Source organism: Aspergillus homomorphus (assembly GCF_003184865.1).
Source record: "Aspergillus homomorphus CBS 101889 unplaced genomic scaffold BO97scaffold_62, whole genome shotgun sequence".
Taxonomy (NCBI): domain Eukaryota; kingdom Fungi; phylum Ascomycota; class Eurotiomycetes; order Eurotiales; family Aspergillaceae; genus Aspergillus; species Aspergillus homomorphus.
The window spans coordinates 1-24,301 of record NW_020291948.1 but is presented as its reverse complement, the minus strand read 5'-3'; the positions used below and the strand labels follow the sequence as shown (position 1 = coordinate 24,301).

At 45.4% G+C, this 24,301-nt stretch overlaps 9 protein-coding genes across 9 annotated transcripts; 5 read left to right on the top strand and 4 right to left on the bottom strand.

The window, feature by feature from the left end:
* Positions 1-25: 25 nt before the first annotated feature.
* BO97DRAFT_408885 (DNA polymerase epsilon noncatalytic subunit) lies at positions 26-2,655 on the bottom strand. Its single transcript, XM_025695960.1, has one exon. The coding sequence runs from the start codon at positions 2,445-2,447 to the stop codon at positions 207-209; it is 2,241 nt and encodes a 746-aa protein (XP_025546713.1). The 5' UTR covers positions 2,448-2,655; the 3' UTR covers positions 26-206.
* A 131-nt stretch (positions 2,656-2,786) lies between these two features.
* BO97DRAFT_408884 (SHNi-TPR domain-containing protein) lies at positions 2,787-4,861 on the top strand (the record flags this gene model as incomplete). The annotated part of the gene is made up of 3 exons (XM_025695959.1): positions 2,787-2,942; positions 3,007-4,066; positions 4,130-4,861. Coding segments are annotated over exons 2-3 (1,316 nt in total), but the record flags the coding sequence as incomplete, so codon positions are not given.
* BO97DRAFT_473546 (yippee-domain-containing protein) lies at positions 4,840-7,270 on the bottom strand (the record flags this gene model as incomplete). The annotated part of the gene is made up of 5 exons (XM_025700248.1): positions 6,892-7,270; positions 6,399-6,814; positions 6,115-6,322; positions 5,767-5,770; positions 4,840-5,567 (listed from the first exon to the last, which is right to left on the bottom strand). The coding sequence occupies exons 1-5, from the start codon at positions 7,036-7,038 to the stop codon at positions 4,840-4,842; spliced, it is 1,503 nt and encodes a 500-aa protein (XP_025546711.1). The 5' UTR covers positions 7,039-7,270.
* A 347-nt stretch (positions 7,271-7,617) lies between these two features.
* Positions 7,618-10,176, bottom strand: BO97DRAFT_245680 (cleavage polyadenylation factor subunit MPE1). The gene is made up of 4 exons (XM_025690824.1): positions 9,688-10,176; positions 9,283-9,580; positions 9,105-9,211; positions 7,618-9,049 (listed from the first exon to the last, which is right to left on the bottom strand). Exons 1-4 carry the CDS (start codon positions 9,857-9,859, stop codon positions 7,734-7,736), a joined length of 1,893 nt encoding a protein of 630 aa, XP_025546710.1. The 5' UTR covers positions 9,860-10,176; the 3' UTR covers positions 7,618-7,733.
* Positions 10,177-11,947: 1,771 nt separating this feature from the next.
* Positions 11,948-13,653, top strand: BO97DRAFT_473544 (deoxycytidine monophosphate deaminase). Its single transcript, XM_025700247.1, has 7 exons — positions 11,948-12,073; positions 12,179-12,527; positions 12,604-12,965; positions 13,036-13,168; positions 13,224-13,311; positions 13,362-13,412; positions 13,468-13,653. Exons 1-7 carry the CDS (start codon positions 12,052-12,054, stop codon positions 13,513-13,515), a joined length of 1,053 nt encoding a protein of 350 aa, XP_025546709.1. The 5' UTR covers positions 11,948-12,051; the 3' UTR covers positions 13,516-13,653.
* Positions 13,654-14,060: 407 nt separating this feature from the next.
* BO97DRAFT_378137 (imidazoleglycerol-phosphate synthase) lies at positions 14,061-16,153 on the top strand. The gene is made up of 3 exons (XM_025693092.1): positions 14,061-14,373; positions 14,434-15,882; positions 15,945-16,153. Exons 1-3 carry the CDS (start codon positions 14,251-14,253, stop codon positions 16,032-16,034), a joined length of 1,662 nt encoding a protein of 553 aa, XP_025546708.1. The 5' UTR covers positions 14,061-14,250; the 3' UTR covers positions 16,035-16,153.
* A 208-nt stretch (positions 16,154-16,361) lies between these two features.
* Positions 16,362-19,288, top strand: BO97DRAFT_446738 (putative autophagy ubiquitin-activating enzyme ApgG). The gene is made up of 7 exons (XM_025698683.1): positions 16,362-16,772; positions 16,855-16,963; positions 17,020-17,795; positions 17,856-18,000; positions 18,054-18,521; positions 18,572-18,934; positions 19,071-19,288. Exons 1-7 carry the CDS (start codon positions 16,582-16,584, stop codon positions 19,161-19,163), a joined length of 2,145 nt encoding a protein of 714 aa, XP_025546707.1. The 5' UTR covers positions 16,362-16,581; the 3' UTR covers positions 19,164-19,288.
* Positions 19,272-20,427, bottom strand: BO97DRAFT_356087 (RlmE family RNA methyltransferase; the record flags this gene model as incomplete). The annotated part of the gene is made up of 6 exons (XM_025692158.1): positions 19,272-19,313; positions 19,378-19,539; positions 19,590-20,000; positions 20,050-20,076; positions 20,145-20,195; positions 20,254-20,427. 6 exons carry the CDS (start codon positions 20,425-20,427, stop codon positions 19,272-19,274), a joined length of 867 nt encoding a protein of 288 aa, XP_025546706.1.
* A 680-nt stretch (positions 20,428-21,107) lies between these two features.
* BO97DRAFT_446735 (OST3/OST6 family protein) lies at positions 21,108-22,756 on the top strand. The gene is made up of 4 exons (XM_025698682.1): positions 21,108-21,596; positions 21,649-21,746; positions 21,806-22,161; positions 22,215-22,756. The coding sequence occupies exons 1-4, from the start codon at positions 21,252-21,254 to the stop codon at positions 22,394-22,396; spliced, it is 981 nt and encodes a 326-aa protein (XP_025546705.1). The 5' UTR covers positions 21,108-21,251; the 3' UTR covers positions 22,397-22,756.
* The last annotated feature ends 1,545 nt before the right edge of the window (positions 22,757-24,301 follow it).

Here is a 24,301-nt window from a genome sequence, read left to right as displayed (position 1 = left end):
CAAACACAGCATTGATCTATTCAAGTATAGTATGCTAGTCACAGAGATGAGCCAGCTTACTCGATAATTTCTGGTTTCGCTACTGTCAGTGATGGGTCACTATCTTGCAATGTTGTCACAGCATAACTATCGAAATATATTGGACAGAACGGTTATGTTCGTGTCTGTAATTCAGTCAAGTCATATTCACTCAAGAGTAGATATGGCTAGTATCGTTCTTCTCTTACCCGTCCCTTATTCGTGAGGACATCATATTCTATCCATCGAACAAAAGGTAGTCCCTTTTCCTGGACAAACCTCCCTGGGTTCATGACATGGCAGCCCTCATATGTAATACAAAACGGAGTTGACTCTGGATCCGCCAAGATGAGTGCAGTAGGCAGTGGGTATAGCTGAAGTGAAGATGCATAATCCCATAGGACAGGTCGCAGAGAAAGTGGGAAAGGAGATAAATTTCCTTGATCTAGGACTGTTTTCACAAGCTTTCGAGCAATTGATGTCGAACAAGTCATCGCGTTCGTATCAGGAGGTGTATGCTGCAATCGAGGAGCTGACTGGTATTCAACCTCGGAGCCATTGTTCCCACTGGCGCCGGCCACGTCTAGGTCAGCGTCTGGCCCAACCCTGATCGCACTGCGTCGAAGCCTGCTCGATATATCATCTCGAAATATGGCTATGTCATGAAGAGGTCCAAACAGGGTCAAACGCGCAGGATTAGAAGTCCATATTGCTTCGCCAGGCGGCTCATCCGTCTTCGAGTGATTCACCTGTGCGTTAGCCGTAGCAAATGCACGTTTCACTCTGGTAGTAAACAGTTCTGGGACAGCATGACGTGGTACTGTGGAAGCAGCACCAGAAGAGAAGGCTGACGACCATGGATCATTGTCACCCGGAACGAAAACGAAAGTCGAGTGCTGTAGCAGCAGGGGAAATTCAGAAAGCGTCAAGGATAATGCATCAAAGTATTCTTTGTACTCGATACTGCCCGCTAAACCACTGCCGTTGATTGTTGCTTTCTGCACAAAATTCCCAATTAAAACGAATGCCACAGGAAGGTCGGCCACGTCCAAGTCGTTGTAGTGGTTGAAGACTCTTTTTAATGCATCTAAAGTCCCCATGTTGTCAAGGTTGACCTCACTCATGATGGCCATCCGAAGTCGGCGACCATCCTCAGTATTATAATTAGCATCCTGAAGATATTGAGCCTGTATTTGCCTCATGCGTGGGCCTTGTGCCCGCTCACTCCCGGCACCTAGGAAGTCAACCCAGCCAAGTCCTCCGCTTGAGCTGATTTCGCTGCTATTTTGTCGACTGTTTGTTCCCAGGGTAATGTCACGGCGCTCACATGGCGGCCCACAGATAGAAATGCCTAAGAATTTCCCTCCAATGGCTCCCCCAACACCAGGGTTACCGCCAAGTGAGGATCCCTTAACATGGGCTTCTTCTTCATATACCCCATCCACAAGAGCAAACATTCCGGGAACAAGCCAAGAACCGTCTTCTGGTACAATGCGTGCATGACTCAGGTCAAGAACAATGCTCCCTGTTTGATCGCTTAGCGAAAGTTCCCCCGTGGGCGACATCAACAGTAAACCAAAAATTAGATGAGAAGTCCCGGTTCTTCCTAGCAAATTTGCAACCGGTGTCAGTCTGTAGCCTTGATGGGTAGACCAGCTGGACAATGTCGGCTGCGATGACGACTGAGTTGATAGCCCTGATGATGTTTGGAAAGACTCGTTTCGAAGCAACCGTTGATGAACAATGTTGTAGCGGTCCCTGAATAAGGCAGTTTTATGGGACGGTGGCGGAAATAGCGAGGGCTTGGATTTAGCGATTTCAAAATACTTCATGTCGCCGTGATATGTAAGACGCGGAATGTCGAAGGCCTCAATAACCTTCAACCATTGCCGTGGGTGTAGAGCCAAGTCAGACTCTCCAGACTCGCTGCCGTCAAGTACGTTTGCTGCAGAGACAGTCTCCGAAATCGGGCCCCTGTTGTCTAGGTTTGGGCTTCTGTTTCTTGAAGGAGCCTTACTAGCCGGTTTATTCCCACCGATCAGTTTTCCCCCAATCATATTGCCCTCGAGGACTTGCAAAATGTCCTTCAGCGAGGCCCCCTTGCCCTCGTCGACAATCACACCACCTCCGGCTTTCCTCCAGCTTTTGGCTACTTCATCCAGTACCCGTTCAGCAAGGCCTTCTTCCCGCCACCCTGAGCCACAGTTCCTTCCCACAAATCCCGCTAAGGTTTGAAGAGCAGACGATGAGATCGTCAAGTTGTGCTTCCGCGTAAAAGTCCGGAAGGCTACTGGACGAAGAGTGGAAGGTGGAAGTAAGATGGGAAGTATCGAGGTTCGTGCAGGAACTGGATTGGACCTGCTCTTTCGAAAAGTATATGCGGGTGTACCAAACGCAGGCGAGGATGAAGGGACAGGGTCCATATCCATGCTTAGGGTCCCGGGTGCTTGTCAATAATGTCAAGAGGTGTTCTTCGTTCCCTAACAATTGCCAAGCGGTAGATGGTGCAAATATTTCTGCGAGGCAACAATATCCGCACTAACGTCGTCGTGGATAATAGATTGCCCGTCAACAATATACCTTCGAGTGTGTTGCTGCGTCGTCGGTGATCGCAGCAATATCTGAGACCAAAAATAAATCAGCGCAAGACAGTCAGCTACCCTGCCCGAGCGGGACGCGTGGTGTCGCGCGCGGCACGCGCACGTCCACGAGTACTTGTAGTTGTCGGTCTCGCGGCAGGCCTGGGGTTCTCCACTCCGTCGGAAACCCCGTCAAAAGCAACTTGACGCTGAGCTCTTCTCCAAGACGATTCGTCCTCACAAGTTTAGAGCCCTTAAGCTTCCTCTCTGTCCTGATCATCTGATTTGGTACCTTTCTGCTTGCACGGTCGCTTCGCCCTGGGCCATTTATTGAAATTGGACTCTGTATTGATACCTTCACTCGCTATCTCCGATGGCCTTCTCTTATGGCAACTGACTCTCTTCTCAGGCAAACCACTCCGAATTCTTGTCAGACACCTGTCATGACGGAAAATAAACAATCGGGTGCCGCCTCTCCGCGAACAAGATTCGACGGTGATCACCAGGCATCATTGGACAATCTTGTTAGTCAGGCTGCAGCGAAGGATGCCATCAAAGACTTCAATGCTGCCGCTGAGCTTTATTCCGAGGCCACGGAGCTCCAGGCGAAGCTGAATGGCGAACTGGCACTCGAGAACGCCGATCTTCTCTTTGCATACGGGAAAGCTCTATACAACGTCGCTGTTAGCAAAAGCGACGTTCTCGGAACAAAAGTGGCCACGGAGCCCCCCTCTCAGTCAGACAAACCGTCTCCGACAGCAGGAAAGGTCATTCAAAATGCTATCACGGAGGCGCAGGTCGCAGGACCAGGGCATGAAGTTGAGGCTAAGTCAAGCGAAAGCACGAGCAGGTCATACTTTCAATTCACAGGCGATGAGAATTTTGACGAGTCCGATACTGAGGACGAGGCTGATAGCCAGGTCGCTGAAGATGAGGATGACTTTGCTAATGCTTATGAGGTCCTCGACTTGGCACGTATACTTTTTCAGAAAAAACTAGATGCGTTGGAGGAAGAGCAAGGGAAAGGAAAATCTGCTGGGGCTCCGTCAAACCTAGAGCAACTTAAAGAACGGCTTGCCGACACATATGATCTACAAGCTGAGATTTCACTCGAAGCTGAAAGATTTACAGATGCTGTGGCAGATTTGAGGACAGCTCTTAGTCTAAGACAGTCGATGTTCCCGATGGAAGACCCCTCCGTTGCCGAGTGCCATTACAAGCTTTCCCTCGCCCTCGAATTTGGGTCGGTGAGCAGAGGTGATGATGATGGGGAAGACAATAAGGTCGATGAAGCAATGAGGAAAGACGCTGTTACCCATATGCAGCACGCTATCGATAGTTGTCGAGTGAGGATGTCCCAGGAACAGGCGAAATTGGACGCTAGTAATTCGCTAGACGAAGACAAGGAAACCACCATGAAAAGGAGGATAGCCAATGTGAAGGACATAATCTCTGACATGGAGCAAAGGGTAAGAAACTGCCCTGGGTTATTACTTGTGCCGAAAATCGTTGAATCTCACATGAATTGACAGCTTATTGATCTCCAACGCCCCTCCGCGTCATCCTTCAATGCCAGTGGTGTGGAGGATACCATGCTCAGAGGCATTCTGGGTCAAATTGTGGGACAGCCGGTTTCTGAACAGAAGGCTCGACTAGACGCAGTTACCAAAAATGCGAACGACTTATCCGCATTTGTGAAACGGAAGCCTGCGGGTGCCTCTCAATCCCAAAGCGGGGAGACGGCGAAACGGCGTATAACTGGAGTTGACGCCCAAGACTTCGAAACGAAAAGAGCCCGAACAACCGACACCAGTAATACTGACTAGATAACAGCTGGCAAACCATTGTGTGTCCAGTTTCACCACAATCACGGGCGCAGTACTCTCCCCACATCAATAATGCAGGCTCTGGATGTGATTTTATTGCTGTGCTTAATCAATAGTGCATTACGATACCCCTTCAATCAAGGACATTATGTATGGGCATTTTCAGATCTGAGTGAAAGTGTACCTCCCCGCTGGAAGGCGGAAAAGGTCAATAATAACAAAGATTGTGGCGCCTCGGACACATAGGCCTATTGGCAGGTATAGCATTCGAGACCCATTGCAGACTATCAATGCAAAACACCATTGCTCTCGGCCAGGGACAAACAGCGTCAAAGGGTTGGCAATTGTTAAGCACGGGCCCTCTGTATCTAAGTTGAAGTATGCTGCTTCCGGGACAGTATACCCGTAGGATTGGATCATGACGGGGTGAGTCTGGATAAAGGTGAATCATGATCGAGTTTGCGACTTCTTCGGCGCATGGCAAGGCCAGGACTCCAGATTCCTGCGAAAAGGTCTTCGCATTCATCCTCGTCCTGGCTATCAAATTCCATGCGTTTTGCCGATAATTTGGGCCTAGGCCCTTCGGGATATGAAACAGGAGGATCAGTAGGCAAGTCAGCAGACTCCCAGACTGAAGATATTGTAATCTTCTCAGTCTCTAGGATGAACTTCCCGATCTTGTACCGCTGTGATTCCTCCTCTGCGGAGACATATTTCCAGCCAAGCACCGTTCCACAGAGCGCACAGTTTATATCGCTCACTGTGTGCGCACCAGTCACTAATCTTCTGAAGACGGGCTTCTGTACGATGGTATTTGGCAGACATTCAGTTGTTGCAGAAGATGCACTAATAGAAATTGCACTGGCAACCGTTTCTGCAGATACAAGTAATGCACGGCCATGCCGGCCGGTGAAGCCCTTGCTAATTATCTGCGATGTCAAGCATAGATCTGCTGCGCAATGAGAGCATCGAATGCAGGACACATGACCATTCAATATTCTCTCATTGCCGTTGTTGTTTCTCTCGTCCGAACAAGGTATCTGGCCGAGTTCAGAGGACAGTCCGCGGTGTTTGGGGCGAACGATACCTGAATAAAGAAGAAATTTAGGAAACATCAAAGCTAAGCTATGAGCGTTCGTACTTCCTAGTAGCAATAACAGAAGCATGGACATAGATTTATTCATGTTAGACAAACAGATGCCTAATTAAAGGTTATTTTTTTAGATGGCCAACCACCTTATAGTTACTATATCATAGTACTGAGGTCATCTCCGCGTGATCCGCCGTGACAGGCCACTTTATTGCTTGGCGCGCGCAACATCAGCGTGCAGCCACGGGCTTACTTATCTAACTACTAGTTCAAGGTTAGTGGTCCAAGTTGCCGAATAGGTCTAAATAGTCAGGAGTAGAAGAATAATCCTGTATCCAATTATGGCATGTCGAATCAGTCCCAGCAGTGGCGTCCATTACTTTCTACACCTATTAAGGTTGTTATGTCGTTCTGGGTTTGAATCGGATAGCATTTAGTAGACTGAAAACGCTTCAATTATCTGGGACATGCTAGGAAAGATATTTGGTGCTAGATAGACAAGAGAATTATTACAAAAATTAGGAGAGTATCACATATGAACAGCCATGTTGTAATTAAATTCAATCACTAATATGCAACGGCCATGCTGGTTTGATTAGACCTCGGCGAGTAGAAAGAGCCATCTATCACTTAGAGAATAAGGAGCATTTCCGACACTCCACTGCTGAAGGGTAGTCAGGCTAAATCCACACCACCCAAAATTCCTGACTATTTCGAGCTCAACTGTATCCCGCGAACGCGGTATGCAGGCAACAATTTGGGAGCATCCAAATATGCTAATGCTTGCGAGCTCGAATAACGCCACCAATCTGGAGAAACTCAATATTAGATCGAGCCAGAACTTCAATAAGCTTAATTTCCGGGAGCAGTTTTGAGATGTCATACCCTGTTTTAAGGCTGTGGCCCAAAGCTTGGTCGAAGAACACGAACACGGTTGGTTGGCCATCACTCGTGCTGGCCACAAAGCCTCGATAAGTGATGTCATTCGTGTAGTCCAAAACCTCAAGCCAATGTTGAATCGGCGTGTGCTCGGACTCGGCAATAGCTGGTCGACTTTGATACGCACCTATTCCAGGCGAATCCTGTCCAATGAATCTCCTCTCACCAAGGAAAATCACTGACATATGTTCGCAGAAGAGCCTCTCACACTCTTCCGGGATAGCATGCGCTGCCTCCCCTTTATGCTCTGATAAGCTGTTTCCCGACCAGCTGACTCCCAGACCAGGGAGGAGGGACAGATCGAGGGGAGGAGATGAAGGCGATTTATATCCCGAGGGGACCTCAGGGATACCACTGTGCCCCTGGAAACCATGTTACCTCGGTATGTGATCATTGATAGTCACCTTCTTGGAGGCAGAGGTATCTTACCGGTGCCCACTGTAGTGCAGTAGTGGAACCCCGTGACCGTGGAGGCGGTGGTGTTCACACTGTAACAGCTTGCAAGCACGCTAGCCTGAAAAGATCTCTCGAGGCACTGTTGCAACTGGAAGCGCCTACTACTGATGTCATTTGATGATTTGGACATGGTGGAAGTTCGTTGGAGAGAATCAATGGCCTGATTACACGGTTCGGACTGGCACTGACTGAGCTTCCGCAGGTCGTAGGTTTAGTGAAGACTTTCCGGGTCACTAGACTGCTCGAGGAGAGATAGATTGAGGAAGATTTAGGATTAGAAGGATATCGCAATGAAAATGAATTAGATGATGTTGACCAGTGAATTGCTGTGTTGAATGATGTGACAGACTGGGGGAGTGGTTGAGTCAGTTGACAGGTCACGGAAGGGGGGTCACAGGTGGGTCCAGCCTTTTCAATATGCACGCATCATCTGACCACCCAGGCTGTCGGTCTCACTAACTGACAACGGGAGTACGAGTGAGATTGAGTGAAAGATGGGGACTTCTACTTTACAATGTACTTGATCTATGGGTCATTAAATCTTCACCATTAGAATTACCGCACAAAGCCCTTGATCAAGTTGGTAGCGATTAGGCAAATTTTCAATGATTTGATGCATTTCTAAAAAATACATATCTTATGCGCCCTGGGAACGTGATGGTACGGAGACAAACACGGGTTGGGTTTCTGTGGTTTTGGGGGCGAGGCGGGGCGGGGAAGAGGAAGAGGAATTTAAGCAGGAAAACAAACTGAGAGGGTTATAGGCACCAACACCAAAAAAGAAGAACATGATTAGGAAGCTGTGTCCAACACCATGACATCTTCTCAAAGTTCCCTGTAATCGCTCGGTCTTGTCCTTCGATGTCTTGCCTGGTGCCGCTGTGGGTTGACAGGCTGACGAAAATATGCGGTATCCTCTTCTCTGGCGAACGGGGTACTAAAAGTGGTACGCTGCTGGTTTGCAAACTGGCCCATTTCCAAGGCTTGCGAAAAGTCGGTGTTCGACTGGACTAGTCCGTTCATCTGTGACATAGGAAACATGGTGAAACTTGAATCTCCCGCACTGCCAAACATATTTGCGCCATACCCATTCATATGGTCACCATACATTACCCCAGGAAGCTGATTGAAATTCGCACCGTTCATCGGGTTCCAGACCTGGTTCATGTTGGAGGGGAACGCATTGGCTGGGGGCATGCCCAAAAAGGTCGGGAAACCGGGCCCTTCAGCACTGAACCCAGGAGCAGGGAATGGCATGGCCGCCATTCCCTGAGTTGGAGCAAATCCAAGGCCCCCAAAACTCATCTGCTGGCCGAAAGGGGGCGGTTGCAAGCCACTGGAAGATTCTTGGGTCTGTGTAGTCTGCGACTCACCAGATTGTTTGTTGTGAGAGTCGCTTTTTCTTTGTTTCTTAAGGGATGAACCTGGACTTATACTTCCGGAGGCCACGTTGTTAGGTTCAGCATCCGCAAGCCGTTTTTTCGAAGACACGGGCGCATTTGAAGGGGCGATGGCAGGAGGACTCTCTTTTGCCGTAACCGAGACCAGGCCTGAAACCGGGGCTCTGTTGTTGGTTTGGACCTCTTGGTCCACTGTCTGCTTGTCTCTTTCTTTTTTTTGATCTGTCTTCTCAGTTTCGTATTCTTTGATTCTGGTGATGGCCTCATCGTCGACAGAGAGATTATCAAGAAGAACTCCCTCTGTCCCACATCCAGGGCAAACAAAATCACTCTCAATTAACGCATTTGCAATACAATCATTGCAGTACGTTTTCTGGCAGCATGGGGTCTTTGTAGGCTCCAGAAACATTCTTTTATCTATCGGACATTCTAGGCCACGTGCCTGAAGCTCTTTGCTGCGTTCAGCTGCTGCTGCTTCAGCAGCAGCAGCAGCAGAAGCCTTGGCTTTTTCTTGATAAAGCTCCCAGGCAGCCTTATCCGGCTTAGCAATAACAAAATCGCCGTCAGCGTTGACCATTACGCCTGTGTTCCTTGAATCCTCATTCAAGGCATCCAAAGTGAGATTTTCGGGCTTCTCTACTTTGGTTTGAAGTGATCTCGGTATCCCAGTTGAGCGTTTCACTCTATATTTGCCATCAAATTTGGGGTCATTATTCGTAGGACATTCATGTATGAAATGGCCTATATATATGATTAGCTAGCCTCTCCATATGCCTTGTTACATGCCATGACTCACCCTTCTCACGACAGCGGTAACATATATACCCAGGGGGCATAGGGCGTTCTTGAGAAATTCCGTTTATAATCTTACCCCTCCCACGGCCGAAAGGAACAGGTGTGGCACTGTACGAGATTAGGAGATTTCGCTCTCGTGGCAAGAAGTGATCCTGTGGACGTAAACTTCCAGTACTTACTTCGCCATTTCTTGCTGTTGCTCTTTCCATTGGTGCGCTTGCAAGTTGAAAAGGGCATTGATCTTCTCCTCTTCAGTTTGCGCATTGTTGAGTTCGAGGACGCCGTTGCTGATGGGTTGACTATTGAGAGCGCCTCGGACTGATGAAGGCTGTTCGTTACGAGGAACGCTGCGTGCATTGAGCGGCATTTTCCCAGATACATAACGCGCGGCGCCGCCTTTCCCTGGTCTCGATGCTGGCAGCCTTCGAGCTATGACCGATGTCGACCGCGGTATGATGCTGGTGTCGTCATCGTACTCTAGTCGAAAATAGAAAGTCATCAGCATACGTTGACATTCAGCTCCCGTAAGATATATGCTGCCGAAAACGAAAGTACTGCGAAGCAGACTGTAACAATTGACTGACCTTCTCCAGTATCCTCATTGTAGACAGAAAGCTCAAAATCGGTTCCATCACCCAACCTACTCTGATTGATAATCTCTCGTTTCAGCTCGAAGACGGATATACCGGTGCCATCGAAAGTTACCCTGGAGGGCTCTTTTTGGGACTTGAACTTGAAATGAACAGAGGATGACATTTTATTCAATTGGATGTCCAATGATTGCGTTGTCAATGTAATTAGATCAAAAGAGGAATGCCACTTTCACAAGAATACACGGGAGAACAAGGTAGACAGATGGTAACAGCAACGAACGAGAGGGCTTGCAGATCGGAGATAACAGAATGACTTGCAAACAGTCTCGTATAATCAATTCCAGGGATCGAAGAATTAGACCCTACTCGAAGGCGTTGCTCGGTAATATAATGAAGACCTTTCCTCTAAGCTGGGTGGTCAATGTTTTGGGATGACTGTATACAGACAAGTCTGACGGTTGTGACGAATACAAAGACGATGCAAGCAGTTCTGGGTTAGGATGGAATAGGTTTTTAACTGAGCTTCGAGGACTTTGCTAGTCCATCAAGCTAAATTTGAGCTAGTCCGGGTTCCTAACCTGCGATGACAACAGGCTCAGTGAGTGAAGAGCCTCAACAGTAAAGCGATAGCGATAGGTGTGTGAAACTCGACAGCTTATGGGTTCACAAATGGACGTAGACAAGAGAACGAGGAAGGAGCGAAGGAGGGATCCTAATATACTCGCGCAGCAAGATTCCTAGGTGACTTAGAGGATTGTCCGGTCGCAGGTGCACAAAGGCGGAGAGAAAGATCCAATTCACAGAGAATCAGAAACAAGTTCTAAAGAAAACTTCTGGAAGGGTATGGAGAGCGACAAAGGCAAGGAAGGCCTTGGCGAGATCTCGAGAAAGGATTGTCTGTGAATGGCGAAATAGATAAAGAGGTGGTGGCGACCTAAGGTAGATGATAGTGGTCTTTCTTTCATGGCAGTCACATGATGTCAGTTCAGTATGTAATAATTGTAGAAGACCACTAGGACCACAACTAGCCTAAAGTAGATAATAAAATCATGTAACTCCAGAACTTAACCTTTTTTAGTTAAGATAAATAAAAATATTCTTCTAAAGATCTTAATATAATAAAAATCATAAAAAATAAAACTCTATAAGGAATATATTCTAAAAATCTTAATTTCTTAATATGTTAGACCTCAATAACACTAATATGAGAACTTATTTATTAAAGCGATTTTTGCTTTTTTGGATATAGATTAAATATTCTATTCTATTTTTTTAGATAACAAGATTTAAACTAGATTTAGCTTTAATTAGATATAGTTAGTAAACAGACTGTGTAGTGTGGTCCAGGTAGTCAAATACTGATCCAAATAGCACGCTTCTACGGAGCCGTGTCCCAAAAGATATAGAACAACACTAGTGATATTGTCAGAGCAAGAGTCTATCTACAGTACAAATATACATAGGAATAAAAAAATAAATTATAAGAGTTAATAAATTAATAGAGAAAGTAATAAAGATATAATTAAATAAAGAAATACTCAGCTGATTAATATTATGCCTGAAGGTGGTGACGGGTAGTAGTATTAGCTGTTGTCAACAAATATTAAAAGAAATGAAATCAAACAGTACCAATATAGATCATATTTTTAAGTAGCAGGAATAACGATACCTACAATATATAATTTATTGATTAGATATCTAATCGTCTTGATTATAATTATTAATTTACTTTTATTAGCTTGATATATCTGCCTGCATAAGATTAGTAGATTTATACCTGTATAAAGTAACCTCAATACATCAGAGAATTTAGCGTTGTTCCATGACTTTTGGGACACGGCTTCGCAGAGAGGGTAGGTACTGCTGCTTTGAATGAGAGTCTTCGCCCCAAGCTTCGAGCCTTGACGCTGCAACATGGACCCCCTTGAATAACTTAGATCGGATTTAATACTTCAGACATACTAGGTGCATAACAATATCAATTGTATATGCCACGGACCTACATCTGGTAACATACACCCAAATTTTAGCTTTTTAAGTAGGCGCAAATTCGAAACCAACTACCATGTATAAACTAGGAAATGTACGTGTAAAGTCGAAAGACGTCAAATCAACTGTCAAGGCTAGATAATTCTGGATATTATCCGAGCGGGGAGGTGTCCGTGATGTTGTCATGTGTAATACATTCTAGTTATCACACAACTAGCTCCAAATAAATTTGCTCCAGACCCTACCGGCTTGTCCCCTTCAAAATTAAGCAGACATTGAGGTGTATCGTCACGGGTGCTTCTCGGCACTCCTCTACTCCGCCAACCTCGTACCATCAGCACCCTTTGAACTATCAAGTTCTGAGACATGTTAATCGGCTTGTGTGGAGGTTAGCATGGCCGGCGTGAAAGAATTTTTCATTCGTTTCCCTACATCTCACCTATCCTTCCGCCCCCTGAATTTAGCACAACGCAGGCTAATAGTTTTGCGAAAGGTATATGTTCTGGAAAACATGCTGTTGCCGAGTACCTCATCCAGGAGGAAGGCTTCCAACTCCTAGAACTGAAACATAAGGAGATTGCTGGAACATTGCACGAGTCTGAAGATGATTATCGATTTCAGCCCTCGGGCTGTGCGCAGAAGGAAAGTAGCTCTTCGTCAAGAATAGAATTTGAGAATGCGGAAGCTCTCTTAGATTTTGTAACCAAAAGGTGGCAGGGGCTTTGGGTCACGACAGAAATATGGGAGTCCGCTGTTCTTGATCGTTTTCTCCAGCGTCCCTTTTTTCTTTTAGTGAGCATCGATGCACCAGTGAGTCTTCGATGGAAACGATTTGTCGATAGGTCAGTACTCATACATTTGGATGAAGTTGTTCGGAGTGTAGTATGGCTTGCAACACATCTGACGCCTTTGCTGTAGACGTCGAAAGATGCAGCTCAACCCCCCAACCCTTGAAAAATTCGTTCTCTGGAGTGATCAACACCTCTACGACAAAAGCATTGGGCGTGTTTATCTCACCGACCGGGCCCAGGTTCGATTGTTCAACCCCTCTTCATCGCTACAGGAATTGCACAAAGCTCTCAAAGCTATCAACCTAGCTGATGAGGAACGGTTACGTCCGCACTGGGACCACTATTTCATGGAACTAGCATCTCTCGCAGCACAGCGCAGTAACTGCATGAAGAGAAGGGTTGGGTGTGTACTTGTTCGAGAGCGTCGCGTTATAAGTACAGGATACAATGGCACTCCACGGCACCTGACTAATTGCAATGAAGGTGGATGTATGAAACGCTCGGGCCTATGCAACGGCCCATTGCAGGTTGGAAGTCACTGAAGCTTACTATTAGGCAGGCCCAAGGTGTAACAGTGGGGAAGGGGGAGGTCGAGGCTTGTCCACATGTCTTTGCTTGCACGCGGAAGAAAATGCGCTGCTTGAAGCTGGGAGAGAGCGTATTAGGGAAGGCACCATACTGTATTGTGATACGTAAGTTCCTTCTATCGAATTGCCTTATTCATGACTAACCACAAGTGTTGGTCAGATGCCCTTGCTTGACCTGCACAGTCAAGATTGCCCAAGTAGGCATTTCTGAGGTTGTATACTCGCAGGGGTATAACATGGACAATGATGTATGTTTCTGCTAACTCCTTTACTTGGTGATTTAGCTAATGAGCTTCAGAGCGCGGCAATCCTTAAAGATGCCGGTGTACGGCTTAGGCAGTTTTCTCCGGTAAGATTGTGTTGCAACCGTTTTTTTAGATCATGACTTAATCGCGTTTTAACAGCCTCGCAATGGCCTGATCTACCTTGAGGGTTCCGATAGTAGTGCATGAATTACCGATGAAGGAGAACCAGTGCTGCGCGGTCACCGGTGTGCTTCTACAAAACCAGAAACCAGTCACAATGACTTCTTGTTATTTCCATTCCAATTCCAAAAGCTTAGTGATGTCATACTTTCTTGCATAGCAACCAAAAAAAAATTGAAGATAAACTCCAGAACAGCCGATTGCATGAGCTACAGAAGCATAGGTTGAAAAAACCGGTGAAGACTAATTTCAGCGTGGCTAAACGGCATCAGCTCCCAGGCTCGATATAAATTTGACTAAGCCGGACCCTATATATAATGAGTTAGTACAGTCTGTTTCAAGCTGAGCACAGAAACATTGCGGTGACCGGGGTGAGCTCAATGTCTGCAAAATAAGAAAGGACCTGATCAAGATTATGCAACTGAGTAGGAAAGGCGGAGTGTCATTGCATGACCTTCTCACCGCTGTGAATAAGCCGGCAGTACACCTCACTGCGTCGCGTGGAGAGCACCGGGAAAAAAAAGGCCCCGAAAGCGGGTTCTAACGAGCAATGACTCAGCTCTCTGGCCTAGAGTAAATATACCCCCTCTGCATTTTCATTTTACCCCCAAGGGTCCTTTTAATTATTCAGTGAATAAAGCCTCTGCGGTCTGCATGATTTACTCCTGGTTGCCTGATTCTTGCATACTTTTGGTTAGGCCCTGCTCTCTGACCTAAGGGATATTCATCTGCCAAAGGAACTAATCGAGTCCGTACCACACCATGCCTACTGTTCATTTGCTCGACTATGTAGCTGGAAATGTCCGATCTCTGGTGAATGCAATTAATAAAGTTGGATATGAGGTCGAATGGGTGAAATCCCCGAGCGATCTCGAGAATGTGGAGGTGGGCTTTCCGATCTGATACCCATATACGATTTCACATACTTAACTATGATTGTCACAGAAACTCATCCTCCCGGGAGTCGGTCATTTTGGCCATTGTCTGTCCCAACTTTCAGAGGGCGGTTATCTAGAACCAATTAGACAGCACATTCACTCGGGCAAGCCATTCATGGGAATTTGTGTCGGTCTACAGGCGCTTTTCATCGGGTCTGAGGAAAATTCCGAGGTGCCCGGATTGGGCATAGTCCCTGCTCGGATGCAGAAGTTCAGCGCCGATACAAAAAGTGTTCCTCATATCGGATGGAATTCTGCGATGAACACCAACGTCAATACAACTGGCAACCAAAGCTTCTATGGATTAAACCCTAGTAGCAAGTACTATTACGTACACTCTTACGCAGCACTTTATACTCCCGGCCTCCTGGAAAAGGAGGGTTGGTCAGTAGCAACAGCTACATACGGCGACGAAGAGTTCGTCGGAGCCATAGCACGGGAAAATATCTTTGCGACACAATTCCATCCGGAGAAGAGTGGACAGGCCGGTTTAAGAACAATTCGTGCTTTCCTTGACGGGGACAGTTTGCAGACGCTTTCCCTGAGCTCATTGCATCTCTCAGAAAAGAAGGATGGGCTAACACGCAGGGTGATCGCCTGTCTCGATGTACGTGCAAACGATGCCGGCGATCTCGTCGTGACAAAAGGGGACCAGTATGATGTTCGTGAGAAAGACGGTATGAGCACTGGAGGCCAAGTCCGAAACCTGGGAAAGCCTGTTGATATGGCCAAACGGTACTATGAACAAGGTGCTGATGAAGTGACGTTTCTGAATATCACCTCTTTCAGAAACTGTCCAGTTGCGGATACGCCCATGCTGGAGATTTTGAGGAGAACATCAGAAACAGTTTTCGTGCCGCTCACAATTGGCGGCGGAATTAGAGACACCGTTGACACTGACGGCACTAAAATTTCGGCCCTGGACGTCGCAACCATGTATTTCAAATCTGGCGCAGACAAAGTGAGCATCGGGTCGGATGCCGTTATTGCAGCCGAAGAATATTATAAGGCTGGCGGGAAGCTGACTGGGGAAACGGCCATAGAGTCGATATCCCAAGCTTATGGTAACCAAGCTGTGGTAGTGAGCGTTGACCCAAAGCGTGTATACGTGAGTCAACCGGAGGATACTACACACCACACAATCCAGACAAAGTACCCAAGTGGTTCCGGGCAGGCTTTCTGTTGGTATCAGTGCACCATCAAGGGTGGCAGAGAGGCGCGAGACCTTGACGTGCGACAACTAGCGCAAGCTGTCGAAGCAATGGGCGCCGGCGAGATTCTGCTGAACTGCATTGACAGGGATGGAAGCAACAGTGGGTTTGACTTGGAGTTGATCAATGATGTTAAGTCTGCCGTCAAGATACCAGTTATTGCGTCGAGCGGAGCTGGAAATCCCGAACACTTCGCTGAGGTATTCCGAAATACAACAACAGATGCGGCTCTAGGTGCCGGCATGGTATGTGATCCTTGCTATATCTCACGCACTTTTATGCTTGATTGCTGACGGCCTTTTGTTAGTTCCATCGTGGTGAATACACTGTCAACGAAGTGAAGGATTATCTAGATGAGAGGGGTTTCTTGGTTCGCAAATTCGAAACTGGTAGATAGACTTAGTAGTCATTCGGTCGCCAATGACTACGAGATAACAATTTGCACATTATCGTGTCATAGCTTTGTGTGCTGTAAATGTATCATCAGTGTACACTTAACAAGGGCAAAGGTCATGGGGTTGATTTACAATGTACTGTACACTCTCACATCTTGTACCATTTAAGTAGTACTGCTATGAATCCACGCTAATCCTACTAAGTAAGCTAGAATGCGGATCAGATGGCCCGGGGTGACTTTCTTAGCGCCGAGGTTCTGTTGAAAGCCCCACCAACCCCAACCCCACCTTGGGGCAGATGACCTCCTTACCGTCCGAAAGATACAATCGATATGAGAATGTCAATGAGACACCCTCCTTCGGATTCCTCACCTTTCATGGACCTTTGGCTCTGCACTGTACTCACCACACTACATCAGTGATTAAACGCAGGTCTTGTCATTGAGTCGACACTGGAAGTCAATTACCTTTTCACCTGAATAAAGCAAGTCCATTGATTAGCCTGGGCTATTCTAAATCACGGCTTCTGGTCAGAGCTAAAACACAACAATGCAGTACGCGCCATTTGCCTCTGACATCGAATTGCCATTTTACGCCGCTCTAACATCCTTGAAAATCAATCATGACAAGCTAAATGACTCGGCTCGCAAGATTCTTGGCCTTTATGAGCTTCGGCCTACAGACTCACCTGAAGCCTCATGTCGGATGCAAATACACGGCGATGCTCTAACCAACGAAGAGTAAGCTCTGGATGCTCTATGGTTCCAAAACTCAAGCATACCCAAGTAGAACTTTCCACTCACTAGTTTGTCGATTATCTAGAACACCGGCTGGATATTACCGCGCCGAGGGCACAATAAAGAATGTTAACACCATTGAAGAATACATGAACACTAATAAATCACATATGCTCCAGCAAGCTGGGGAAATGGTAAGTCTTGTATCTGTTTTTTCACGAAAACCACATTAACGATGGCCCGAGTCTAGATTTGGGCTGCTATACGCGATGGGAGTATTTACTCTAGCCCTTCCCTGCTCTCCTCGTTCGTCGTTCTATCTTATGCGGATTTGAAAAAATACAAATTTCACTACTGGTTTGCATTCCCCGCATTGCATTCCGACCCTCCATGGGTACCTTTGGGCGAATCTGATCCAAACATGGAGCTCGACCAAAATGCGAGCCTGGTCGGACGCACAGACGCTTTAACACAAAGCGAATGTTTAGCTCTGGCTCACGCGGTTCAAGCATGGAGCGAAACGGTAGACAACCGTCAGCGGGGCTTTTTCTTGGCTCGCAGAGTATGCTTCGTTAGAACTAGCGCAAGCCGTAAGGAAGAGGCTGAGGATCAGAAGTCTAGAGATGCACCAAACATACAAAAGCCACATTGGCAGATTGGACCGCTTTCATCCTTTGAAGAGGGGTTCTTCCAGGATGCGGACTTTGATGATTGTTTTGTCGTCTTTGCGGACCCCTCAAACTACGACGACGCGCCGGGCTGGCCGCTCAGGAATCTTCTGTTACTAGCCAAACAACGCTGGAGACTCGATAAGATCCGAGTGCTAAGATACCGTGATGTGTCTGCAGGCCGTCATCAATGTCGCAGTACCGTGTTGACACTAAAGCTAAAGAAAGCACAAGCATCAAGCGCTGCGAACCTGACTCCATTGGAGAACATGCCGAGAGTTACAGGATGGGAGCGCAATCCTTCAGGAAGGCTGACAGGACGGTTGGTTGATCTCACAGGATATATGGACCCTCAAAAGTAGCTTCTCCTTCCTGAAGGTACAAGTTTTCGAGCTAACAGATTCTCTGGTACATGAAGATTGGCCGACCAGTCCGTTGACCTCAACCTCAAACTCATGAAATGGAGGATTAGCCCAAATTTGAATCTCGAAAAAATCAAAGCCACCAAATGTCTCCTCTTAGGAGCAGGCACGCTAGGCAGTTACGTTGCTCGGAATTTAATGGTAATGTCGTTTCCTCTCTTTCCCACATTGACACAGTCACTCAAGTCATCCAGGGCTGGGGTGTTTCTCGAATCACTTTCATTGACAACGGCTCCGTCTCATTTTCCAATCCAGTAAGGCAGCCGCTCTTTAAATTCACCGACTGCCTAGAAGGAGGTGCCAAAAAAGCCCATCGAGCTTCGCAAGCTCTAACTGAGATTTATCCGGGGGTTGAGTCCGCAGGACACGTACTTTCCGTACCAATGGTTGGTCACCCTGTTATCGATGTTGAAAAAACGCGGGCAGATTTCGAGACTTTGCGAGACCTTATTGATTGCCATGACGTAATATTTCTCCTGATGGACACAAGAGAATCTCGATGGCTACCAACAGTCATGGGGAAGGCTGCAGGTAAGATCGTCATGAACGCAGCGTTGGGGTTTGACTCCTTTGTGGTGATGCGCCATGGGGTCAAATCAGATGTCCAGCTTTCAGAACAGCTTGGCTGTTACTTCTGTAACGACGTCGTCGCACCAATGAATGTGAGTATTTCCTCCACTAGTTCTTGACCACAAACCTGAACATTTTCTAGTCCACTAAAGACCAAACGCTTGATCAACAATGTACGGTTACTCGGCCTGGAGTGGCCGCCATAGCGTCCGCGTTGCTTGTGGAGCTTCTCGTCTCTATTATCCAACACCCGCTGGGTGCAGCAGCGCCAGCGCCGGTTTCAAGGGATCATGACAGAGGGGACCATCCATTGGGCCTATTGCCGCATCAAATTCGGGGATTCTTGCCAACCTTTGAAAATGTCTCGGTTGTCGGCAGGAGTTACAAGTTCTGTAGCGCTTGTTCAGATAATATTGTTGGGGCTTTCGAGAAGGATGGCTGGGATTTCGTACTGAGAGTTTTGAATGAGCCCGGGTATCTCGAAGTATTGAGCGGACTGAAAGAAGTGAGTTGATTTCCTCTATTTTAACCCAGTGCACCCTCCATCACCTCCCTTCTCAGGAAGAGAAGACCAGGCTGGGTACCGCCTAGCTCAGGCGACAAGAATGAACATGGAAACTACGAAGCTGACACCGAACAAGGTCCAAGCAACGGCAGAAGCATCGCTTGCCGATATTGAGTGGGATGAAGATTCCGAACTTGACGAACGCGAGGGATTATCGGGTCAAGCATGACATCGATATCGTGGCTCGTCTATGCGAGTACATTGGAAAGCAGACAGCAATGGCAATCAATAGGTTCTGTATTCAAGCAACATCTAGGCCCTATCCTTGACGGTTGGGTTATTTGCGACTGATTCCAATAAAGTATGATTCTTTCGACTCCTACCTATAATATTAGCATTATTTCGGCATGTTATGTATGCACAGCCACGAAGTCAAAGCTTACATTACGCGAGGATTCTGGCTTATGCCTGTAGACTTTTTGAAAGAGATCTTTAAGCTGTCTTTCAAACGCCTTCTCTTCGGCGCCTTGGTAATATTTGCAAATGAAGTGGCCACCGGTCCTGAGAACCTCACGACTGAACTGTAACGCTGCATAGCATAAATCCTGCAGAATTTAGTATAGCCTTGCCCGCAAATTTAGGTCGCACAGCATACCATACTGCCAGCGTGGTCTTTGAAGCTTATGCCGCTCGTATTCATCATCCTATCATAGGGATCACTTAGACTTCTCTTTCCGAACCCAGTAGTTTGGTGCCAGGGAGCAGACATATCGCTTAAGACCACATCAACTGTTCTCTCGTTGGCCTGATTCAGTGCAGTAGTTTCTGTAGACATCTGTGCAATCCCGATGGGGGTCTCTTGGTCGAATTTGAGCTGGTCATCACTGCGTGCACCCAGAACGCGTGGCCTGCCTCTGTTAGGGTCACGCACGAAGTTACGAACGTAGTTCTGAACTCCGGGGTCAAGAAAATTGCCTTGAATTGTAGAAACGCCCTTGGGAGGCTGGGCTGGAATAATGTCAACCCCTAAAACCCTGCCATCAGGTTCAGTTCGAGCCACGGCTACCTATGATGAAAGTGAGCTGCCGTCCTAAGTGAGGAAAGGGTCAATTTACCTGTGACCAGGAGCCGGGGGCGTATCCCTGATTGGTTGAGAATGATAAGTCAATTGGCTGAGCTCATTTATATCTGGGATTCTTGGCTACCATACAAGGTCAACGACAGTCTGTCCGCTCTGGAACACGCGATATTTGTCATCAATCTGGTGAGGTAATCATCAGGAAATGTAAAAGCATATAAGGACAGGAGGCTGGGAATACTTGAAAAAGCTTGAAAGCTGCACGGCTCTTCAGACCTTGGACTACAGCCTCCTTTGTGAAGTGATCCTTGAGCTGACGGGCTTGCCATCTTTTCGAGGAGGAGTGTCTCTTGTAAGTGAGGTGGCGAAACAAACAGATGCTCCGCGAAGTATGAAAAAAAGATTGGATATACATGATGAAAATCTTCTTCTGGAGGATATAACAGTAATTATAGTAAGCTATAGGCCCGATACATGTTGTGGCATAAGACTATGATTCAATTCATGGGTCAGTTTTCAATCCCATCTTGCGACGACTTTTTTGCCCCTCTCTGCCCGGGTATCGATTCAAGTGTGTATTGCCGGAACAGAAAACCATGCGGCCAGGCAGTGACCCAGAATCACACAAGATACTGTCCTAAATCTCGATCGAATAGGTAGCTCCTAAAAGCACCTATTTCATTACCTCACCTCAGGCGCGCCGCTGACATATATCTATTCGTGGTTGATCAAGTATACTTCGGATTCTTCTTGATACAAAGCTTACCGGGAGGGACTAGAAAAGTTAGCTTGCTGTTGAATGTACAGTACCTGATAGACAATTAGTGCGTGGGATAATTGCCTGAATGGTTACTTCCTTCTTTCATAACTATAGTAAGCTCCGCGAATGAGGATAGAGATCAATTGAGTGCTTTCATTCTACGGAGTAGTGCTTCACATACTTTCGAAGTGATGACTTAGGTACAGTACCTTTTCAATACCATACCATACTGGTGCTTATCTAACAGTCCCGACCCAGTAACTGTCAGTACCTAGAGTAGTGGACACCTATCAGATATGGAATGGTTGTGGCGGCTATGGGCAAGTGCTCGGTTGACTACGACATAGCTTAGTAGGTGGTAGATCATACTGTTACCTACACGCGTTTACGAACCTGTGCAGACATCAATGGCCATTGCCAGTCCTTAAAATCCCTTGCCCAACCTCTCGCTGCCCATCGCGCATATTTGACATGCAAAGATGAAGCTCCTTAAATTACTGATTCCATTCATCACCATACTTTCTCATGGATTCTGTGGCAGTTCCGACACAGACAAATTCGAGAGATACCGCTCACTCTCAAAGTCCGCACCCATTGATTTGGACGATTCTTCCTACCAAGTTCTAACCTCTAAACCTCGTGACTATCATGTCGCTGTTCTATTGACTGCTACTGAAGCCCGCTTTGGATGCATTTTATGTCGCGAGTTTCAACCCGAGTGGGAGCTCATATCTCGCAGTTGGCACAAAGGTCCTAAGCCCGATGAATTAAAAGTGCTTTACGCAACTCTTGAGTTCACCAATGGCAAGGAAACCTTTCAAAAAGTGAGATAGACACTATTGCGTTTTCCATGACCTCTGGGCTAACATGCACAAGCTGATGCTTCAAACTGCTCCGGTTCTCCTTGTGTTTCCGCCGACCGTAGGCCCTTTCTCCAAGGTTGATGATGGACCATTGCGTTTCGACTTCAGCGGGTAAGATACAATCTTGACCCGGTGAAAAAGGGTGTTTGCTGAATCTGTTCGACTTGCAGTCCCATCTCTGCTGATCAGCTTTATACATGGATCACTCGTCATCTCCCGGACGGCCCCAAACCTCCTCTCGTGCGCCCAATTAACTACATGCGAATTATCTCGGGCACGACTGTCTTCATGGGCGTGGTGACACTTTTCACAGTTCTATCACCCTACGTGTTTCCCGTGGTGCAAAACCGAAATCTTTGGGCTGCCGTTAGCCTAATCGCAATTCTCCTTTTTATCAGTGGCCACATGTTCAATCACATTCGCAAAGTACCATATGTCGCAGGGGATGGTAAAGGGGGGATCAGCTATTTCGCTGGAGGGTTTTCGAACCAATTCGGCATGGAAACGCAAATCATTGCCGCTATTTGTAGGTTTGCTATCTTTCTGCTTTTCCAACGGTGCTAACTTTTTGACACGCAGACGCTGTTCTCTCTTTCGCAACAATTGCTCTAGCAATGAAAGTTCCCCGTATTACCGACAATAAAACACAGCAGGTGGCCGTCATCATTTGGGGCTCCGTTTTACTGGGCATGTACAGCTTTCTTCTCAGTGTTTTCAAGGTGAAGAATGGTGGATATCCCTTTTTTCTGCCACCTTTTTAGGATTAAACCTTGTTATGCATTTACCAGGGTAAGTGTATCTTGGGCAAAGGTGATGAGGTGTCAGAGAGCCGGTGCAATGATTTCGCGAAAGGTCCTATATGTGTAAGGTCGTTTGTGACGCATTTGGTCAGTCTACAGGTACTGTCAAGAGTGTGTTTTCATCTATGCCGGTCGGATACTGCAGCTGGCAGTATGATGATGAAGCCCCTGTGTCCGTCTTCAATATAGATTCGAATGATTCGAAATCACCTGCTGAACAAGCACGGGTATACAATTCTATAAGCTTCGTTCAATTGTGTACTGCGGTATGGCAGTATAATCCGACAAACCCCGTCTTAAATACACTGATGTTTTTCGTTTAAAGTAACCTCACCTCTGAGCCTTTCTCTCTTGGGAAGTTGTTAAAACTACCCCCTGTACAGATATAACCACCCCTACTTAAATCTATCCAGGTAGAGCGGTATTATTATTTCCACCTTAGTATTCTAAATCAATTTTGATATTAACTGGATATATTCTATGCAAAATCCATAATATGAGAAGAAACCATATACAAATAGGACGTGATATGGAGTTTTAAAGCGGGTAAATACCGCTACTTTACCTAGATAGGCTTAAATGTAGTGGTTATGTCTAGAGAATTGTTAGAGATTAATATAGTAACTGTTTCTTTGAGGAAAGCAGGGCCGCCCGCTATATTAATCTAATTTGAAAATCATATTTATATTTCTATATAAAATCAATATAAAATAAAATATACCCTTAAAAACAGTGATAACTTTTACTCAAAATTATAATTTGTATAACTTATTTATTTATCTAGTTAGCTATTATGGTTGGCACATTCAAGATAGGGTTATTTTAAAAAAAGATAGATAGATAATGATTATTCTAAAGAAAATTCCTGGAATAAAGTTCTTAATCAAGTATTCTACTAAAGATAATATAAAATACATAGAAATATTAAAAAAAAATTATTTAGAAAATATTAAATATTATTATAGTTACTGGTTAGTTAAAAACAATATTAATATAAAATATAATAAAAAATTATTTGTATTTATTTGATATAGTAGAAATCAGATAAGATAAGATAATTAAGTAACTAAGTTATTTTCTAATTAGGGAATTACCAAATAAACAGGAAGAATAATTAAAGAATAAATTAAGAGAATTAACAGAAAAGTAAATTTAATATATGATAATCAGATTAATTTAAACTAATCAAGAGAATAAGAAGAAAATAATTCTTTTATATTTCAATTAGACTATTTAATTATTTCCTGATTAGGAAATAGATCAATTTAGAGTTGAATAATTAAGAGTAAATTGTATTAACAAGGTAATATAATTTATTAAGCTTATCAAAAAAGAAGATTTAATTTGATTCACTAAATTAGCTTAAACTGAATTGAATAGAGCTATATCTTTGATATACTGTTGTATAATATCCTGGGTAGCTGCACCTAGTATCTCTGTGTTATACAATACCCTGGTAGCTATCACCAGCACCTCCAGCCTTCTCTAATCTAATAGGCTTTTAATCTGTTTATCTATATTATTTATAGCTAACCTTTTCTTTTTTAATAATATATATAATTAAGCTGCTATAATTTAGAAAATGAAAAATTTTTAAGAATTTATTTTTATAGCAGTTTTGATGATTCTGCCTCTTGTATTTAACAACTTTCTTAACTGCTTTTAGCAGTTCTAAAAGCCTTGATTATTTCTTTAGTTTTTTAGATTCTTTGTTTTTCTTCCTTGTTTCTCTTTATAATTAAAATTATTATTTATTATAAAATATTATTACTTTTATTATTTTTATTATTTTTATTATTTTTATTATTTTTATTATTTTTATTATTTTTATTATTTTTATTATTTTTATTATTTTTATTATTTTTA

What these genes read in the sequence shown, in the direction of transcription:
- BO97DRAFT_408885 (XM_025695960.1), bottom strand. Translation starts at nt 2,447, where the DNA reads ATGGATATGGACCCTGTCCCTTCATCCTCGCCTGCGTTTGGTACACCC.
- BO97DRAFT_245680 (XM_025690824.1), bottom strand. Translation starts at nt 9,859, where the DNA reads ATGTCATCCTCTGTTCATTTCAAGTTCAAGTCCCAAAAAGAGCCCTCC. An exon ending in CAACAGCAAGAAATGGCGAA is followed by an intron (nt 9,212 to 9,282) that starts GTAAGTACTGGA and finishes AATCTCGTACAG; the next exon opens with TGCCACACCTGTTCCTTTCG. An exon ending in TTACCGCTGTCGTGAGAAGG is followed by an intron (nt 9,050 to 9,104) that starts GTGAGTCATGGC and finishes TCATATATATAG; the next exon opens with GCCATTTCATACATGAATGT.
- BO97DRAFT_473544 (XM_025700247.1), top strand. Translation starts at nt 12,052, where the DNA reads ATGTTAATCGGCTTGTGTGGAG. An exon ending in TGGAAACGATTTGTCGATAG is followed by an intron (nt 12,528 to 12,603) that starts GTCAGTACTCAT and finishes CCTTTGCTGTAG; the next exon opens with ACGTCGAAAGATGCAGCTCA. An exon ending in GGTATAACATGGACAATGAT is followed by an intron (nt 13,312 to 13,361) that starts GTATGTTTCTGC and finishes AATGAGCTTCAG; the next exon opens with AGCGCGGCAATCCTTAAAGA.
- BO97DRAFT_378137 (XM_025693092.1), top strand. Translation starts at nt 14,251, where the DNA reads ATGCCTACTGTTCATTTGCTCGACTATGTAGCTGGAAATGTCCGATCT. An exon ending in GCGATCTCGAGAATGTGGAG is followed by an intron (nt 14,374 to 14,433) that starts GTGGGCTTTCCG and finishes TGATTGTCACAG; the next exon opens with AAACTCATCCTCCCGGGAGT. An exon ending in CGGCTCTAGGTGCCGGCATG is followed by an intron (nt 15,883 to 15,944) that starts GTATGTGATCCT and finishes GCCTTTTGTTAG; the next exon opens with TTCCATCGTGGTGAATACAC.
- BO97DRAFT_446738 (XM_025698683.1), top strand. Translation starts at nt 16,582, where the DNA reads ATGCAGTACGCGCCATTTGCCTCTGACATCGAATTGCCATTTTACGCC. An exon ending in GATGCTCTAACCAACGAAGA is followed by an intron (nt 16,773 to 16,854) that starts GTAAGCTCTGGA and finishes TCGATTATCTAG; the next exon opens with AACACCGGCTGGATATTACC. An exon ending in TCCAGCAAGCTGGGGAAATG is followed by an intron (nt 16,964 to 17,019) that starts GTAAGTCTTGTA and finishes GCCCGAGTCTAG; the next exon opens with ATTTGGGCTGCTATACGCGA.
- BO97DRAFT_446735 (XM_025698682.1), top strand. Translation starts at nt 21,252, where the DNA reads ATGAAGCTCCTTAAATTACTGATTCCATTCATCACCATACTTTCTCAT. An exon ending in GCAAGGAAACCTTTCAAAAA is followed by an intron (nt 21,597 to 21,648) that starts GTGAGATAGACA and finishes AACATGCACAAG; the next exon opens with CTGATGCTTCAAACTGCTCC. An exon ending in TTGCGTTTCGACTTCAGCGG is followed by an intron (nt 21,747 to 21,805) that starts GTAAGATACAAT and finishes TTCGACTTGCAG; the next exon opens with TCCCATCTCTGCTGATCAGC.